The following is a 20,272-nucleotide window of genomic DNA, read 5'->3' on the forward strand; positions in this document are numbered from 1 at the left end:
CAGATTGTTAGAGCCATATGTTGGGACATTATGCACAGAGACATTGCCTCTTACCCATAACTGATGGCCATCCCCATGATGCACGACCCACATTTCCCAACAAGGAGGGTCCCTGCCAAAGGGAGGGCAGAGAGGAGACTACCAACGGTACCAACATGGCTGTATGCACACTGTGTACACAACTGATAATAATCATTTTTAAAAGCTTGATGCTGAAAAAAATAGAAAAAGAGGCTGAAGAGATGGCTTAGTGGTTAAGGCGTTTGCCTGCAAAGCCAAAGGACCTAAGTTCAATTCCCTGGGACCCATATAAGCTGGATGCACAAGGTGGCACATGCATCTGGAGTTCTTCGGTAGTGGCTGGAGGCCCTGGTGCGCCCATTCTCTCTAAATAAATAAATAAATAGTTTTTTTAATTAGAAAAATAAACTATGAATAGAAGGAACATATCCCCAAAATAAAGTCTACATACAACAATCCTAAAGCCAACAATACATTAAATGGGCAAAAGCTATTCCCTCTAATACCAGAAGTGAGATCAGGGTGTCCACTGTGTCCACACTTATTCAGTATAGTACCTGAATTCTCAGCTAGAGCAATTAAAGCAAGAAAAGGAAATAAGCAAAATACAAGTAGGAAAAGAAGTCAAATTATCACTGTTTGCAGAAAGCATGATTCTACACTCAGGGCCCTAAAGATTCTGCCAGAAAATTCTTAGATTTGATAGATACTTCCAGCAAAGTAGCAATATACAACAAAAGCAACATACAAAAATTAGTGCCATTTCAACAAACTTGCCAAGGAAGAAATTAGGCTAAAAAAATCTCACTCACAATGGCTTAAAATGTAATAAAGGACTGGGAAGATGGTCCAGAGGTTAAAGGCACTTGCAAAGTCTCTTAGGCAGGGGTTTGTTTCCCCAGTACCCACATAAAGCCAGCTGCACAAAGTGGCGCATGCACCTGGAGTTTCTTTGCAGTGGCAAGAGGCTCTAGCACACTCATATTCTCTCCCTTCCTCCTCCTCTCTATCTCTAAAATAAATAAATATTAAAATAATATTAATAATAAAACACTTAGGAGTAAATCTAATCAAGGAGATGAAACTCCTCAAGAATAAAAACTTTAAAACACTGAAGACAGAAATTTAATACACTAGAAAATGGAAAGACCTCCCATGCTCATAGATTCACAGAATCAACATTGTGAACATGCTATATATTACCAAAGCAATCTGCATATTCAATGCAATCCCCACCAAAATTCCCAGGAAATTCCTCACAGAATTTCTAAGATTCATATAGATTTCTAAGATACATATAGATACACAAAGATTCCTGAAAACCAATCCAAAGCAGAAGAGCAGTGCTGGAAGTATCACAACAGTCAATCTTAAATCACGCTACAGAACCACAGCACCAAAAGCAGCATGCTACTGGCACAAAAACAGACATGTACACCAATGGAAGAGAACACAGGAGCCAGAAATGCACAGAGCTACAGCCACTTAATCTTCTTCAAAAGTGTCAAAAACCATACATTGGAGAGGGCTGGAGAAGTAGCTCAGTGGTTAATGGCACCAGCTTGCAAAGCCTGATGGCCTGGGTTCAATTCCCCAGTACCTAAAGCCAGATGCACCAAGTGGCACATGCATCTGGAGTGTGTTTGCAGTATCAGGAGGTTCTGGTGCACCCATTCCCTCTCTCTTTCTCTCTGCTTACAAAATGTATGTCTGGAGACACACACACACACACACACACACACACACACACACACAGCCTCTTCAACAAATGATTCTGGGAAAACCGGACAGCCACATGTAGAATGGAATTCTATCCCTATTTCTCACCCTGCATAAAAGTCAATTCAAAATGGATCAAGGACTTTAATGTAAAACCTAAACCCTGAGGGGCTGGAGAGATGTCTCTGTAGTTAAGGCACTTGTCTGCAAAGCCTAAGGGTTCTGGTTCAATTCACCAGTACCCACATAAAGCTAGATGCATGCTTCTGGAGCTTCATTTGCAGTGGCTAGGGGCTCTGGCATACCCATTCTCCCTCTCCCCATCTCTCCAATTGCAAATAAATAAATATTTTTTAAAATAAATTTTAGGACTGAAAAGATAGCTCAGCAGTTAAGATACTTTCCTGCAAAGCCTAAGGATTCATGTTTGACTCTCCAGATCCCATGTAAGCCAGACACAAGTGCGCAAGGTCGCACATTTGCACAAGATGGCGCACGCATCTGGAGTCTGACTACAGTGGCTGGAGGCCCTGGTACACCAATTCTCTGTCTGTCTCATTCACGCTCTCTCTCATCAAAAAATGCAATAATTTTTAGGGCTGGAGAGATGGTTTAGCAGTTAAGGTGCTAGCCTGTAAGTCTTAGGACTGAGGTTCGAGTCCCCAATACCCACATAAGAAAGCTATACAAGGTGTGTCTGGAGTTCATTTGCAGTAGTTAGAGGCCTTAATGTGCCTGTTCTCTCCCTCTCTCCCTCCCTCCCTCCCTCTCTCCTTCTCTCTCTCTCTCTCTCTCTCTTATAAATAAATAAATAAAATATATAAAAACATTTAGAAGAAATAAACTTAAAAATAAAAACTTAAAACCCTGAAACAGCTAATGGAAACCATGTCAAAAATATACAGGCATAGGAAAGGACAACAACACCTCATGAAATAACACCAAGAATTGAAAAATGGGCTGATACGTAATTAAAATGCACAGCAAACCAACAGAATGAAGAGATGGCCTACAGAATGGAACAAAAAAACCTCTGCCAGCTAAACATCCAACAGGGAGTATCCTGAATCCACCATGAATGAGCAAATACAAATGGCCAACAAATGAAAGCAAACGTACATGACACTGAGGTTCTACCTCACCCCGTTCAGAATGGATTCATTGCCAAAGCAAACGACGCTTGCTCGCGCTTTCCTAGCCATGTGAGGAGACTGGCCACTGCTTGTGGCTGGGAAGGCAGAGGCGGCAGTCCAGGGAAAGAGAAGCTACAGTGGTGGTCGGAAGATTGTTGGGGACCACCCCTAAAGAAATCCTTCATCTTTCCCTTACCCCCTCCTCCACCCCTGCTGCATTCTGGCTAAAGAATAAACATTCTGCTCTGCGCCTGCAGTATCAAGGCCCCTGAGTTTTGACTACTCAGAACAACCACAGTGTCTCTGGCCTGAGGCCAAGAAGAGTTTGTAACCTTCCACCACCTAGGTCGCCCTGACCCCCTCCCATATGATCCATGCCTTGTGCAAGAAGATTCTGTACTGTCTCACCCTCTACTCCCCTTACCCCTCCCCTACCTAAAACTGACTTTAAAAGATGAGCCTTCTGGCTGAATAAACGACTCTCGACAAGCGCTGGTTTGCCTGAGTCCATTCCCCTCTCTCGCCCATTTTCTTTGCAGGCTAAGGTCCTCCTGGTGCCCTCACGAATAACTAGGTCCCGCTGGTCGGGGCAGAAGTTGTCCGGGGAGGATGAGCACTAGAAGCAAAACTATTGTCATAACCAAGTATAAGATGGGGGGCGACATCGCCAGCTGGGTACTGGGATCTCTGGTGGACGCATCCAGCTCGGAGGTGTCGGTATTGAGTCTGTGTGAGAAAGGGGATGCCATGATTACGGAAGAAGCAAGGAAAATCTTCAAGAAAGAAAGAGAAATGAAGAAAGGTATTGCCTTTCCTACCACGTTTCGGTACATAACTGTGGACGTCACTTCTCCCCTTTGAAGAGTGTCCAGGACTACAGTCTCAAGGAAGGTGACTGACTAAAAATTGGTCTTGGGGTCCATGTGGGTGGCTTTGTTGATAACGCGGCTCACACTTTTGTGGTTGGTGTAGCACAGGGTGCCCAAGCAACAGGCCGGGAGGCAGATGTCATTAGGGCGGCTCACCTGTGCGCTGAAGCTGCCTTCCACCTGGCCGAGCCCGGAAACCAGAGCATGCGAGCAGAGAAGCCTGGAACCCAGCCGCTCACGCGGCCAACCGCGCACGGTGGGCGGCGTGCTATCACGCCAGCTGAAGCAGCACGCCATCGATGGAGAGAAAACCGCTATCCAGAATCCCACAGACCAACAGAGGAACCAGGAAAAGACCGAGCTTGCGGGACACGACTTAAACGTGGTGTGTCCTCGGCGGCTCAGGAGGAGACAGGGGCCAGGATGCTAGACACAGAGCCACCACTTACAAACGAGACCCCTCGAGGCAATACGGGCTGCAAGTGAGAACCTTGCGTGCCTTTTCAGTGAGGTGGAAAGGGCCTTTTGATGCTGTGCCATTTACTTTAGAGCGTTTGAAGGTGAGGAGGAGGCCAGGGTGGGTGTGGTGGAGTGTGCCAAGCACGAGTTGCTACCACCCAATTAATGTTCTCTGTGAGGAGGAGAGTGAATTTGTTGCCCTGTTTAAATTTACAGTTCTACTCATGCCCAATGGCCCCATGCAGGTGACTCATGGTCCTTTTGAGCCTGACCTCTGCAAGTCTGAGATGGAGGTCCAGGACGCAGAACTAAAGGCCCTTCTCCAGAGTTCTGCAAGCCAGAAAAAGGAAAAAAGAGTGTGTGAAGGCCTCCAAGACTGCAGAGAATGCCACTGATGGGGAGACATCACAAGAGAACGAAGCTGGGGACTGAGTTGGGTCCCATATGCCCAGCTTGCCATTCCTGCCTCATCCCCTTCCCACCACACCCCAGGCTCACAAGACCACCAGCAGAGTGGGGTATCTCTGCCCTCATCAGTCTCCCCAACCACCCTCTTCCAGCAAAAACCAGCTCTAGCTGGCTCTGATCTTGGGAGGCCAGGCTTCCCTGTCACTGAAGACTACTTTCGAATAAAAGAAATTAAATAATAGAGATGAAGAGTCAAAATTCATCCTCTTCAAGCCCCTCTTTCTAGCCTTTTCTACTACCCTGCTCAGTCAAAGTTTGAGGCCCTACAGCAGAACAGGCAGGAGGCTAAAGCAGCCACCACTACTAGAAACCTCGGCTGGAATTTTATACCAGACTGACGTCAGCATTTTCTCATCGTTCTGGGGACTTTTGTTGTTGTTTCCTGCTGCTCCCAAGTATTTAATCTGCCCTCAAAATTAAGAACTGTTCCTCAGATTATTTTTATTTACTTGTGGCAGATTCCTCGTGGGCTCTTATTAGGCCCTTCCCATTTCTAGGATCTGAAGGTTCCCATTTATGAAGATCCTCTTCTCAACTATCAAGTGGATCCTCATTGGTAACTCTTTTACTAAGTTTCGTTCTGCAGGATCCTTCCCCATTTTCACAAGGTTGTCATGAAGGGATCTACCTCAACTGCAACTACGTCGTTTCCTCTGGAGTCGGGGAGCTTTTCCTTCACTCCATCTTCCAAGAACCAAAACTGGAAACTCCACTGTAGTTCTATTCCCTGTTGGAAATATCTGACTTCCCTCCCTTGAAAGAAAACCAGGAACCAGAGAAGTAGACTGACTAAAGAGACAACTGGCTTTCTGAAGCTGTGGGCTTAGATGAACTGCTTGGAGCAGGAGGAGGAGGCTTATGGAGAAAGGTGACAAATTTCAGTACCTCTGGAATGCTGTCCTAGGGAACCAGGGCTCCCACTAACCTATGAGGCTTTTAAAATGACATGGCACTAAAATAAACTGGATTTGCTCATAAAAAAAGGAAAGCAAATGACAACAAACGCCGGCGAGGATCTACAGAAAAAGGAACTCCTCCTTCCTAGGGCTGGTGGGACTAAACAGGCGCAGTCACTGAGAAAACCAGTGTAAAAGTTTCTACAAAAAAGTTGGGCTCACAGTTCGTTACTTCTCATATGACTCAGCCATACCACACCGGGGCCTATACTTAAAGACTCTATATCTTACTACAAAGATACTTGCACATCCATGTTCGTTGTTGCTCTACTCACAGTATCTAGAAAATGGAATCACCCTAGATACCCATCAACTGATGAGTAAAGAAAATATAGTGCTTATACACCATGGAGTTCTAGTCAGCCACAAAAGAAGAAATCATGCCATTTTCAGGAAAATGGATGGAACTGGAGAACATTATGTTAAGTGAGATAAGACTCAGTTATCAATTAAGTGTCTGGGACTGGAGAGATGACTCAGTGGTTAAAGATACTGCGAGCAAAATCCAATGGCCTGGATTCGACTCCCTAGTGCCCATGTGCAGCCAGGTGCATATGCATCTGGAATTCACTTGCCACAGCAGGAGGCCCTGGAATGCCCATATCCTCTCTTTCCCTCTCTCTCTGTCTCTCAAATAAGTAAATTTTTTAACATATTACATGTTTCATCTCACATACAGAATCTAGAGTTTTAAAAATTACTGCATATATACACATACATATGAACTGGGATCATGCAGAGGACAGTGAGATAGGGAAGGGAGGATGGGAGGTGAATATGAGTAAGGTACAATGAAATATATACATATATATACATATGAAAAGGACAAAATATAACCTGTTATTATGTTTTAATTGACTTAATCCAAGCATGGTGGCTCAAGACTTTAATTCCAGCACTCAGGAGACTGAGGTAGGAGGATGTGAGGCCAGAATGGGTCACACAGTGAGTTCCAAGTCAGCCTGGGCTACAGTGATACCCTGCCTCAAAAAGATTAATTTAGACTGCAAAAGCAATAATAATAATAGTAATAATAAGCAATTCAGAGAGGATACGTAGCTCAACAGTAGAGCACTTATCTGGCATGTGAAAGGTGCTGGGTTTGATCCCGTGTGTGTGTGTGTGTGTGTGTGTGTGTGTGTGTGTGTGTGTCGTGTGTGAAGGTAATCTCAAATCTGGGGCCAGTCTGAGCCTCTGTCTCAAAACAAAACAAAAAGAAAGGTTGGAAACAGTGCATCCTTAACTTTCACGTTAAAGATGACTTCTTTTTAAAAAAATTATTTATTTGAGAGTGAGGCAGATGGAGAGAACACGCACATCAGAGCCTCTAACCAGTGCAAACAAACTCCAGATGCATGCCATCTTGTGTATCTAGCTTTATGTGGGTACAGGGGAATCGAACCTGGGTCCTTAGGCTTTGCAGACAAGTGCCTTATGCACTTAGCCATCTCTCCGGCCCTAAAGATGACTTCTTGCATGGAATCTTACATTACAGAGAATATTTTGACAGAGGCACCAAGACCAAGTTGCAGACAGGAAGGTAGTGAGACAAACAAATCTCCCAAGAAGCTAGCAGGTGTTGTGACTGGAATGTCCCCCATAGGCTCATGTGTTTGAATATTTGGTCCCCAGCTGGTGGTGCTGTTTTGGAAGGTTGTAGAACCTTTAGGAGGTTGCTGAAGGAAGTAGGTTACCTGGGCAGGCCTTGAAATGCTATAGTCTGGACCCACTTCCTGTTTGTTCCTTGTTTTCTGCCTGCCCATGTGACAAGCTGGCTTTTAGCTCCTGCCACCATGCCTTTCCTTTCCTTGAAACCTTCCACCCAAACTGAAAGCCCAAAAAAATAAACCCTCTCTTTAAGTAGCTTCTGATCAGGTGTTTGCTCACAGCAACAAGAAAAGTAACTTGTAAAAAAGAAAAGTACCTAATGCAACAAGCTAACAGCTAAAGCCAACAACAACCAAGACCCACTCCAAAAGAAGGCAGCTTCATGCATGTAAACCCGTAGGGCCACAGCCACCCACAGTGCATGGAGGAAGGGAAGAATCTGGGAAAGACGACTCCTGGGAGGAAGGCAGCAGTTCCCTGGCCATGTGAAGTGCTGGCCGGGGATGATCCCTTCTCCCCTGCATCCTCAAGACACAGCAGGTACAGGTGGGGACTCCATGCTGACTTACAAGAGCAGTGTGTCTCCAGAACCTGGAGCTTGAGACAGCAGCAATAAGCACACTACCCCACAGCAGGGGGAGCAAGGGACACCAATGTAGGCCACCAGCGACTAGAGCCTCTGCATTACTCCTGGAAACCTCAAAACTAAGGAGGAATGGGCCGGCCACTGCATCGCAGTTGAACCCACCATTATCACCAATAGAGGGAAATGTCAACAACCAGCATCAGATAGCAGGGGCTTTTGAGGGAGGTGCCACAAGACAGTGTGTTTGCAGAGACACCTGCCAGCCCTAGGAAAAAGGCAGGGAGATGGGTAAGAGGAGGGCACAGGCCGAGGCAGGTCACTTTGCCCCTGAAGGGATGAGACAGCAATACCAGGCACATGTAAGCTTCCACGCCCTCCCTGGTCTTCCACCTTGGAGGAGGCACACAGGATAGCCAGCGGTCTGAGGCAGGAGGGATAAAAGAACAGACTGCCCCCACCAGCTGAAGCAAGGGAGGAGAGAACAAAAGCCCCTTCCAGGGCTGGAATCATAACAAGGGCCTGGAGGCTCCCCATCATCAATGTAAGCTGTGGTACCCTGCTCTGACCACAGAGCTTTAGCGACCTAATCATGAAGACCAAAGCCCCAGGTTTGTCCAACCTCATGGCAGCAAACAAGACACGACAGATGTACAAGGTACCACGATGCACCCAGGGACGCTGGGAATTTTTAGAAACTGATTATGAAACAGAAAATCAGCCCTCCCAGGCAAGGTGTGCCCAGGGTGCAAAGTGACAGCAAGGTAACAGCAGACACTGTCACCTGGACAGGTGCAAGTCATACCACCACACAACTCACCTGGGATGGTCAGGCGGAAGGCGACCTTCTGGCCCGCGGCCTCGCAGCTGTACTCCCCGGCGTCCGCCTTGCCCGCCTGCTGCACCACCAGCCGCCGCGTGCACCCCGAGGCCTCCACGCACACCTTCGAGCTCGAGCTCAGCTTCTTCCCGTCCTTCAACCACGTCACCTCTGTCTGGGCCTGGGCCACCTCGCAGCTCAGCGTGGCGCTGGCCCCAGCCTCTGCCTTCACCTCGCTGCGTGCTGGCTGCCCCTTGGCAAACACCATCTTGGACTCTGGAGAAAGATACAGAGTTAAGAGACTTCAGACCAGCCCTGGTCCCTTCTCAGGGTCTGTGGCTCACTAGAGTCTAGTAATGGTCAAGTTACATGAGCAGCAAAAGCATGGCATGACAGTGAACAAGGTTCTGTACCACAAGCAGCCTATGTGGAAGGCTGGATGCAGCCAGTTCCTGGCACAGCCTACTATACACTAAGCACTTCCAGGCCCACTATGGTGTTTTCTGGTAGGTGAGGTGTTGCAGCCCTTGAAGTTACCACAGCCTAGACGACCTCCTAGACAGATCATCAGCCTGAACTTTGGGAACAGGACAATCCTGATTCTTCCCTACCTTGGGTCCTCCAGTAATTCTAGGCCATCCATGGCTTCCCAGCTCTCTCCATGCACAAGGGGCCGTATAGACAGCAAAAGGAAGCAGGGTTGAGATATGGCCCACAATATATTCAGTGTTTTATTAGCTTGTAGTTTGGATCTGCAGCCACCTGGCTGGAGGCAGTGTCACTGGATGGATCTCAGAGTCCAGCCCTAAAGTGTGGTGGTGGGCTGGAGATTCCAATCTAAAGATTTGCAAAGTGTGCCTAGCTGGAGTTCCTGAACTATGCTGTGTGGTGTGGCTTTCGGTTTGGGGTTTGTGCTTCCTCACTCCCTCCCTCCCCCCTCCCTTTCTCTCTCTCTTGCTCTCTCCTTGGATCTGTAAAGGCAGACCAGCTTCTTCTGCCATTATGGAACTTCCCCTGGATCTGTAAGCTTCAATAAATATCCCTTCCTCCAAAACTGTGTCTGGTCTGGAAATTCATCTCAGCGAACCTGAAGCTGTCTGCTGCAACAATAGGGCCATCGACAGCAAGAGGACAGGACTGGGACGGATGGCCACTTTGAGCCCCAGTCCAGAAACTCACATCTTTCTTGGCCATGCTGCAAAAGGAATACAACGGAGCAAGATGCCAGGTAGGGCCACCAGGAGAAAGTGGTTACACTGTGTGTGGCCTCATACTAAAACCATGTGGGGTCCTCAGAGATAGGGTGGACAGTGGAGGACACACATTGATGGACACACTGGGGATTACCAAGGGCCCAAGCAAAGACTTGCAGAGCTCTAGGGGGTCAGCAAGTATGAATGGGGAGACAGAGAAATTCCCTGCCATCCACAGAACTTGCTCTCCAATCACTGAATGTCCACCTCCACCCCGCCCTTACCACTGCAGAAAACACCACACAAGGAGGGCCATCACATAGGACTGGGCACCAAGCACAGCTCTGTTCACTACAAATCCCATCACCTTCAGATCACCATCGCAAGGCGGCACCTGAAGTCATGTCAGCCCATTCACCTACTCTAGTTTCAACATAGAGACAAAGCTAAGACCCACTGGAGAGAGCTGGGAACAATGGTGCTGAGGTCTAAGGACAACAAGAACGCCAGGGCCTCATGGTGACCTAAGATGTTTAGACAGGTCCTTCAGTATCACATCCAATACTCACAGCCTCTCCCCATCCAGCCCAATCCTGGCACTCACCATCAATGTCAAGATGGAAGGCGACCTTCTGGCCTGCGGCCTCGCAGCTGTACTCCCCGGCGTCCACTTTGCCCGCCTGCTGCACCACCAGCCGCCGCGTGCACCCCGAGGCCTCCACGCGCACCTTCGAGCTCGAACTCAGCTTCTTCCCATCCTTGAACCACGTCACCTCCGTCTGGGCCTGGGCCACCTCACAGCTCAGCATGGCGCTGGCCCCAGCCTCTGCCTTCACCTCACTGCGTGCTGGCTGCCCCTTGGCAAACACCACGTTGGGTTCTAGTGACAAACAGGGACACAGAGTCAGAGGATCCAGCCAAGCAAAACTCCAAAGTCTTGGTGTTGGAGAGATGGCTTAGCGGTTAAGGTGCTTGCCTGCAAAGCCAAAGGACCCAGGTTTGATTCCCCAATACCCACATAAGCCAGATACACACAAGGTGGCACATGCTTCTGGAGTTTGCAGTGGTTAAAGGCCTGAGTGCACCCATATTCTCTCTCTCTCTCCCTCCCTCTCTCTTTCTCATAAAATAAATTATATCTATAATTTGTACATACATATATGGAAACTCCACAGTCTTGGATATTGGCTAACGAACACTGGATCTTAGGAAACCCAGGTCCTGACACAGGGATCCTCAGTGCCCTGTGTGCTTGGGTGTGGCTCTTCCTATTTACACAAGGAGGGGTGATGCCTGACCCCTCCCCTACCATGAAGTCACAAGGCCATCCTGTGAAGTCCAAGACAGCTTTCTGCCTCATCCCCTCATCTATCCGTCACCAGTCACGCTCTCTAGGAAAGAGGAAGTTGTCATTCATGAACATGGTCCTGACTTGCCCCAGCAACTGAAAAGTGACAACATCACGCTTTTTCACTCTTGGGTAAAACCAGACTTGCAACCATGAACAGTGCTAAGGATCCTGGTGTGGATTTTTTTTTTTTTTTTTTTTTTTTGCCTTTGTGTGTGTGCAGGTTTTTGGACATCCGTGTGCAAAATGGTTACACGCTTGTGTCTGAAAGGCAACAGTAGAGTTTTCAGCTAGGTGGCCTCCCTATCCTCAGAGGTGTAACTGGACTTGGCTCAGAGGCCCAGTGGCATGGGGAACCCTAATCCTCTTGAGGTCCAGACAGGGTGAGCTCCTGGAAGTAGCGGCTGCACTGATGGCTCACACCAGGGCAACAAGGCCATAGCATCCTGGCTCACATGGCCGAAACAAGTGGTGATGGGAGCCATCACCAGTCAACACCGTGTCCCTCTGTTCTGCAGCAAGAACCATCAGCAGGAAGGGCCCAGCTCCTTGCCATCCGTGTATCACAGCATTTGGAAACGGCCTCTGAGACTTCACACTAAACCCCATGCTGGGGGTCCTCAGCCACAGCATCCCCGCAAACACCTGCCTTGCCTTTGTGCAGAAGGGCCGTGAGACCTGCGGGGTGTGGCAGACAGCTGCCCAGTCAAGGACCGCACTGGACTTGGCGTGCACTTGGCGACCAGCAGGCCCACATTGAAGGGGCCTAGACTCAGATCACATGAGCCACTAAAGCCTCGCCCAGACCAAGGAGGCTCTGACCAGCGTCAGGGAGTCCTTCCTCCTATAGAGCTGAACCTGCCTTCCAGCCCCCACGCGGCCAGATAACAACTACCCGACTGCGCTGAACACCTCAGAGCATGACTGGGGGCAGGAGCCGAGGGTGTGTTTCCCGCAAGCGCCGCAGTGGGGCCCAGGGGGGACACAGATGCCAGGCCCACCACCCTCCAGCTCTCTCACCTTGCACCAACAACTGGTAGGCAATGCGACGCCCACGACTGATGCACTCATAAAGACCAGCATCGTCCTGTACCACATCATGCACCAGCAGTGCCCGCTGCCCAGCTGACGTCTGCACCTCGTACTTGGGGCCTGGTGGCAGCTCTCGACCATCCTTCAGCCATGTCACAGCCGCAGCCTGGTCTGACAGCTCTGCCAGCAGCTGCGCCTCCTCGTGCAGCCGGGCTCGCACCTCCCGTGCAGCCACAGCTGGTGGCTTGTTGGTAGTCCGCCCTGAGGCCAGGGATGGTTAGACAGATGAGGGACCACAGACAGGTCACAGGTAATGAAGGAGAGGACAAAGACAAGAGATGCAGAGCGAATAGAGAAAGGAAAGGGATAGGAGAGCTCCGAGAGGAAAGGGTGGATTGGAAGACAAGCAGCAGACAGGGGGGAAAATGAGGGATAGAAAGGGGAGCAAAAGGGAAGGCCACAAATCAACAGGGGAGGGAGGGATTCAGTAGGAAAATCCAGGTGTGGGGAGAAGAAGACAGAAGGAAGAAATAGAGAGGCAGAGAGAACATGTAAGAAGAGACAGAAGAGGGAGAGAGAAAAGAGACAATAAGATGAGGTCCAGCCACAGGGCCCCTCATCCGCACACACAATGCCTGCCCATGCCAGCCAGCCTGGAGGGAGCTACACCCCTCACCCTCCTGGCCTGGCCCCCTTCATCCCACTGCCCTCAGTCCCTCTCCCCACACCCTGTTCCCAACCCCAGAGAAAATGGGGGTCAGCATCTCATGCCTACCTCGCACCTCCATCCGGATACTGCTTTCAATTCCATCAGCCACGAACTTCAGTTGTGCCCCATGCAAGCTGGCAGGCACTTCTCGGATAGTGAGCGTGTGCCGGGTGCGGTCATGATGGATCACATACACTCTGCTGGCCTTCAAGGCCTCTCCATCCAGGAACCACTGGCCCGAAGAGGCCACTGTGAGATCCACGGAGAAGGTGACCTCGCCACCCTCTATGGCCTCCACTGCCTTCAGAGGTGTCTTCACAGCCAGCTGGGGGACTGCAGGACAGCTGGCATTAGGGGGGATGGGGCCAGGCGATGTGAAGCTCTATCTTCCCTTCCTCTTCCTAAGGAGGCGGGACCCAGATGCCCCTGTCTCTGCCGGGGAGGGACAGCTGAGGCACATTCCCCTGGGGCTCCTACAGCTTCTCCTTCAGCCTGAGAAAGTTCTGGTGCCTCCATCAAGACTCCCTATAAGGTCGCTTGTGGCCCTACTGGAAAGTGGGCCACAATTCTGGACCTAATGATTCAGAGCAGGGGGCAGCTCCCTGTGCCATTACTGGATGGTCCCACTTACCCAAGTGGATGGTCCCTGGGAATTCAAAGTAGGGACTCTGGCCAAAGCGGTTGATGGCTGACACCCGGAACTGGAAGTCTCCCTCTTCAGTCACACCAGCGACAGTATACTCCTGCGTAGCCACCCATTCAGCCTCGTGGCACCGGCTCCAGGCATAAGCACCAAGGCGCCTTTTCTCTACTACGTAACCATCAATGGTAACGGGGTGGTCCCCGTGGGGTGGTGGGGACCAGCTGAGGGTCACAGAATTCTCTGTCCTGGCCTTTACCACAGGGTCAGCAGGGGGGTACAAGGGTGGTCTCCTGGGGGCTGGGTAGAAGATAGGCCACAGTTACCAACTGGTAGCTCCCTCCCTCAACTCTGACCACCCCAAAAGAGAATCATAAAACCCTCAGCCCCTAGCAGACCAGACCACCAGCCATCCTCCCAAGACCTGCTGCCACTCAGAGACAGTGTAAAGCCCCCCGAACTCAGGAACCTATGGGGGTGGGGACCCACAGTATAGTGTCTGCCTCCCTTACCCCTCCCTGAGGCAGTGAGGGAGGCCCGGGGTGCTGCTGGCTGTGCCCTGTGGACTGTAGTGGGGAGAGCTGGGGAAAAAATATCACCCGAAGACTGAACTCCTTGAGGACCTTACCTGACACGCAGAACTGAGTGGTTGTCCGGCAGCCACCAGCCACAAAGGCCACCTCACCCACATCCTCCAAGGTGCACTGGAAGATGGTCAGAGTGTGGCACGTGCCTTCTACAGAGATGGCTACCCGGCCCCCAGCCACCATCTCCTCCTGGTTCCGCAGCCAGCGGACAGGACCCTCAGGGACAGCCAGCTCCACCCAAAAGATGGCTGTGTCCCCAGCCCGCACCGCGGTCTTCCGAGGCAGCTTTCTGGTCAAGTTCCCTGGGGTGGGAAGATTCCAGAGCTGGTAAGACAGGCCCCTTTGCATACCCCAGACTCCCTACCACCTACTTGCCCTAGGGCCTCGATGCCATCCACCTGTCCATCCAGCAACAGCCTTCCACACCCACTCAGCAGGGCCCTTACACACACACACACACACACACACACCCCTACCTCCCAACCTCAAGGCCTCCATGCCTAATACCTAGGCCCCTACTCAACCCTCACCTCTTGCTCACACACCCCTCTTCTCCAAGGGCGTGGTCGTGTCCCTCTGCTTATCCCTCCTCCCGCCCATTGCTGGGCATCTTCTTGCCAGCCGGACGGACCCATTCCATTCTACTATACTCCACCCCAAATGTGCCTCTCATCCTGGCTGCCCAGCCCCCCTTCTATCTCCTGCCGCGCTCCATCCCAATCCTTCCTTCCCCACAACCCGCTCGTTGCCCTGCGCCTGGCCCGCGGTCCGTGGCCACCCTCCCCGGCCCCAGACATCACCTATTCGCCCCGCCCCGCCCCGCCCCGCCCTGCCTGCCTTGGACCGCCAGCTCTGCCACGGTTCGGCTCCCCTCCGAGGTCTCGCAGATGTACACCGCGTCGTCGTCGGCGGAGACGTCGCGCACCGTCAGCCGGCGCTCGGTGCCCTCCTCCTCGATGCCATACTTGGCGCTCGCCCACAGCCGCGTCTCCTCCTTGAACCACGCGGCCTCGGTGGCCGCCTGCGCCACCTCGCACTGGAACGTGGCCGACTCCTTCTCCCGGACCTCGAGGTCCTGCAGCCTCTTCTTGAAGGGCACCGCGGGCTCTGCAGCGGGTGGAGGGCGAGTGAGACGGGGCGGGGCGGGGGCGGGCCGGCGAGGAAGGGCGTGGTCGGGCGAGGGGTGGGGTCGGGCGAGGCAGGGGCGGGGCAAGTCGAGGACACTGACCCGCTCTCGCGGAAGAGAGGGGACAGGTAACCCGAGGTAGCAGGTGGGAAGAGGTAAAGGAGATGTCTGGAGCCCCCGTGAGTGGGCAGAGAAGTTTGGGGCGGGGAGGGGACCGAAAGCAACGAAAATGGGGAGGAGGCAGAGTGGAGTGGGGGTGGGAGATGAGGTGGAGAGGATGGGGAGGAGATGGTGGGAGGCTCCGAGGGAAGTGGAGTGGGAAGGAGTCCGCACCGGGTTAGGACATAAGTGGGGTGTGGGGAAGGATCAGAGAGACTTCGAGGGTAGGGGGGGACAGTTGGCAGAGGGACTGGGTCCTCATAATAAGACAGGCCAAGGGTCTGGTCCGTGCACCTTGAGAAACTGAAATGCGCATGAATGGCCACAGCCACCCAGACCTCAGACTTCGTATTCCTAGACCTACTTGTGTCGAGCGGACGGGAGTCCGGACGGAGCCTCGCTCAAGGCTCACAAGCCCCACTACCCTGGCCAGGGCTCACCTCGCACGACCACCAGCACGGAGCTGTACGTCTGGCCCACGAGGTTGGAGGCCGTGCACGTGTAGAGGCCGCGGTCCGACTGCTTGCAGAACAGGATCTTGAGGACGAAGTTCTCCTGCTCGTCCTCGTACACCACGTGTCGCCGGCCCTCGGTCACCAGCTGCCCGTCCTTCTTCCACACGGTCTCTGGCTTGGGCTCTCCGGTCACATAGCAGCTGAGGCGCGCGTGCTTGCCCTCGGTCACGGTGCAGGTGCGCGTGGCGGCCCCGGGTGGCGAGGCGGGGATGCCCTCGGCGCGCATGGCCTCGCGCCGCTGCTGCAGGTGCGCCAGGAGCGCGGCCGTGGAGGCCCCGGGCGGCCCGGCAGCCTCGGCCGAGGAGGAGGAGGAGTCCGAGTCCACCACGAGCGCGGCGGCGGCGCTCGCCGTGCCCAGCGGGTTCTCGGCGCGCACCTCGTAGGTGCCCCCGTCGCGCGGCCGCGCCGCCCGGATGCGAAGCGCGCTCGCCTCGCCGTGCTCCTCCACGCGCACGCGGGGCGCGTCCGGTGCCCCGAGGCGCCGCCCGTCTTTGGACCAGCTCACTGCTGGCGGCGGAGAGCCACGCACGCGGCAGCGGAAGGTGGCGTCGGCGCCCTCGCGCACGCGGATGGAGGTGGGCCGCAGCAGAAAGTGGGGCGCCTGCTCCGCGAGCGTGGCGTCCGCGTCCACCCGCAGGCCCACGGCCGCGAAGGCCTCGCCGATGGCGTTCCGCGCTCGGCACACGTACTGCCCGCTGTCGCCCAGCGCCAGGTCCAGGATGGTGAGGCGGTACATGTCTCCGTCCTGGGCCAGGCGGAAGCGCGCTCCGGCCTCCACGGGCTCCTTGTCCTTCTCCCAGCTCACGTGAGGCCGGGGGTTGCCCACTATCTGACAGCTCAGCGTGGCATCCTTGCCCACGGACACCACGAAAGCCTTGGGCCGCGTCAGGAAGCGGGGGGCACCGCTGAAGGAGTGGTCCATGGTGTTGGCCTGGGGTGCGGGGGCTGCAAGGAAGAGGGACGGTGATCATCGACGTGCTGGGGTGAACCCTTCACCTGTGTTCCACCCCCGTTCCTTTATCTCCTGCTGCCAGCTTAACAGGACAACTCTGCACCACCTGCCCAGCAAACCTCCTCTTCCTCACCCCCCAGGCGCAGCACTGCTCAGTAGGCTCTTTCATGAATTGGGCGGTCTGGCAAGTAACCTGACTAGTAGAAGCGTCTCCTTCTGCCCCCAGCTCCAAACACCACCCCCAAAGCGATATCCTCCTGAGCCTTTGAGCCCCAAGGGGACATGTTCGTCATCAACCATCAGGACAGAAAGGACACTCCCACCTCCTCCCCCTCCCACCCAGCTCCAGAGGCTTTCCCTAACAAGTGTCTCTACCCACTGGGCAGTCGATTTTATGTGTGTGTGTGTGTGTGTGTGTGTGTGTGTGTGTGTGATTGATATATATATATATATAGTTTCTTAGAATTCGCCTGCCTGTCCGCCCTTGTTTGGCCCAAAGGAGATCAGGAGAGCACAGTAAGTACCTGGAATTACAATCCTGTAAAAGCTGGGAAGCAACTGGGCCTAGGTAGCCTGGAGCCCAGTGACCTTGTCAGTACCAGACCTCAGCCATGGCCCTGCCAGCCGGACCCCCGGCGATGACAGGGTTATGTGCTTCAGTCTTCTGTGAATTGGCAACACCAAAGGCTCCAGGTGGCACTGGCTTTTGCCCACCCAAGACTCAGCCCAGCTAGCCACTCCTGACCCAAGTGGGATGGGATGAGACTGCCTGCGGGCACTAGGTCTTACAGAGGAGCGAGTACCATGGCTGGCCTCACGTGCTTCACCTCGCCCACTCCTGGCAGACACAGGTACCCTAGTGTGAGGCCTTCACCACAGCCCCCAGCATCTGCCCTTACTCAGAGCCTCCACTCTCTGAACATGGACTGCCTACAGCAGGATGAAGTCGTCGATGTTCCCAGGGGCCCTCCAGTGCCCAGTCCTGTGATTCAGGTACCTAATCCCCATAATCCCCTTCTAGGATTCAAGCCTGCACCAGAGCTGGGGTTGGTCCTGGTTTGCTGACTCACTGCCCAGTCAGCAACTCAGTCCCCTACCCCACTCCACTTTCAGCCAGCCTCATCTCACAGGACTCATGGCCACCAGGCAGCATCGAGCAGAGCCCAGGTGGATTCAGCACCCGTTTCATGAAAGGACTGTTTTAACATCAGCTAGCAGGGGCCTTGAGCCAGAGGTCTTCCCAGCACTCCCCAGAACTCACGCCATCAATCTAGAGAGTTCCCATAAACAAAACAGGGCATCCTTTTGCCGGGCCTGAGGCGGCCCAGCCAGAGACACTTGAACACGTATATGCAGCAGCCTGGTACGGCTGTTTCAGGGGCGCTGGGCCCAGCCCTCGGCAACAGCACATGCTGACTCTGGAACAGCAAGAGTCACTAGGAACGCTAGTGTCCTTGGACCTACAGGGATGTTGCTCCTTGACCCCACTATCTGCTGAAGGCTTGTGTCACCTCCACAAACATATTTCCAGTCAGCGGCACTGCCTACTAGTTTGGGATCAGAGGGGGCTCATCCCAAGTGACAGCCTTGGAGCCCCTCGACCACCTTGTCAAGTAGGCCTGAGGACAGAGGGGATCCAAGAATGCTCAAGTACACTCCAGGATATAAAGAAGACTGGGGAACTGCTCTTCTGCCTGAACGCCCCATGTAACAGATGAGGAAACTGAGGCTACCTGGAGAGCTTCCAAGAAATCCATCCCCAGACAAGGATATCTACAGATACCTCCTCCCTCTAACTAGTTTGAGCAACAGGCTGCTGCAGTGAGTCCTCAACAAGGAGGGACCCAAGTGGCAGCGCTTACCCTCCCCTGGGAAGCCCCTTTCTCAAGTGTCTGCCTGTGAAGATAGCTTCTTGGGAGCCACTGTAGGGCTCTTCAGCCATGGAAGGCTGAGTCCTGCCCAGATGAGCCACAGGCACCTCGGCAGCTGGCTCATGCAGCACACCACACGGCCCCTCCACAATTTTAACAGAACTTGGCCACTCTGTTTCTCGCAGGGTGACAGCTTTTCCAGATGAGCCCAGATTGGGAAATGACCCACAGACACTTGTTCCCACAGAGCCTCACTCCCTCCCTGGGGCCCCACCTTGCTAACCCTCCACACCATTCCAATCGGAACCAGCAGATCTGTGGCTTGTGTGTCCTTCCAGAGCAGATTTCCAAGGGCAGCCCCTAAGCCCAGCCTCACCTTAGACCCTGGGCCCGTGGCTCCCCCCACTCCCCGGGAAATTCTTTCCTGGAGTCAAGTGTCGCTGCCCCTCTGGCTGTCCCCTCCACTGAGCCAACAGGCCCAAAATAGCCCCAGCTGTCAGCGGGCATCCATCTCAGAACTGGGGGGCAGGGCCATTAGACCCCTGGGCAGCCCACAGAGTGGAGGACCACTGAGCTAGGCAGTAGGCGTGTGGTGTCAGCACCATCCCCAAGCCCCTGGGGACAGGCCACCCCTTCCCAGCCTGAGGGCTCAACTCTGGGTCACCAGAGGATCCAGGTCTGGCATCCAGCCCACTCTTCCCGGGGAGGGGCTCAGCCTGACTGGACACCTGCGAAGGTCCTTCAGTTCTGAAGAACAGCATGACCTTCAGCCCAGTCGCCCTCCAGGGATGCAGAACAGACCCCACAGCAGCTCAATCCCCTTACCTGTCTCTCCCAGGGACCGGACACCCAGGATGGGGCACAGATGGTAAGGTGGGGGCTGCTGGGTTTTTGCCTCCTTCCTGGGGCCCAGGACGACGTGGTTCCCTCCCAGCAGCCCACTCTCCTGCTGGTCCTCAGACTGGACAGGGACGAAAGGACGGGCAAATGCTGTCAGCTAGAAAAAAGAGGGCCCGCCCTCACTCCACCCCCACCTCTCGCCAGCCCAGCCCAACTCCAAAATAGCCCGGGTGTCACTGTCCAGGATTCAGTTTCGCCCTCGGCCCAGGGAGGCAAAGGGCAGGTGGTCAGTGGCAGGAAGACGCCTGTGTCCTCCCACAATGGTGTGGGTGGGGTGGGGGGGGCAGTTGATCCTGAAGTACAGCGGGAGACAAAGCTTGGAGCCACATTGCAACACCAAGAAGGTCAAGTGAGCACCCTTGAGGCGGAGGCTCAACGCTGACTGAAGGAGAGCCCATGGCAACATGAAGGGGGCCCAGAACCACCGCCAGCAACCCAAGACCACACCTAGGGGGATTTGGGGCCAACCCAAGAGGACACACGCCATACCCAAAGACCTGGGACCACTTTAGGGGAACTCATGACCACCTAAGAAAGCCAGGATCACCCCTGGGAATCTGGACCTATCCAAAAACAAGGGTCCACCTCAAAAGGGACCAAAACC

The 20,272-nt window shown here is 53.4% G+C and overlaps 1 protein-coding gene across 1 annotated transcript in view; it reads right to left on the reverse strand.

Moving 5' to 3' along the window:
- Obscn (obscurin, cytoskeletal calmodulin and titin-interacting RhoGEF) overlaps positions 1–16,867 on the reverse strand; it is a 150,599-nt gene extending 133,732 nt beyond the window's left edge. The window contains 8 exon segments of the mRNA XM_045151723.1: positions 8,637–8,912; positions 10,434–10,709; positions 12,198–12,470; positions 12,985–13,251; positions 13,550–13,858; positions 14,187–14,447; positions 14,983–15,252; positions 15,871–16,867. Coding sequence (XP_045007658.1) covers positions 8,637–8,912; positions 10,434–10,709; positions 12,198–12,470; positions 12,985–13,251; positions 13,550–13,858; positions 14,187–14,447; positions 14,983–15,252; positions 15,871–16,867 — 2,929 coding nt within the window.
- Positions 16,868–20,272: the final 3,405 nt, after the last annotated feature.

This window comes from Jaculus jaculus, chromosome 6 (genome assembly GCF_020740685.1).
Source record: "Jaculus jaculus isolate mJacJac1 chromosome 6, mJacJac1.mat.Y.cur, whole genome shotgun sequence".
Taxonomy (NCBI): domain Eukaryota; kingdom Metazoa; phylum Chordata; class Mammalia; order Rodentia; family Dipodidae; genus Jaculus; species Jaculus jaculus.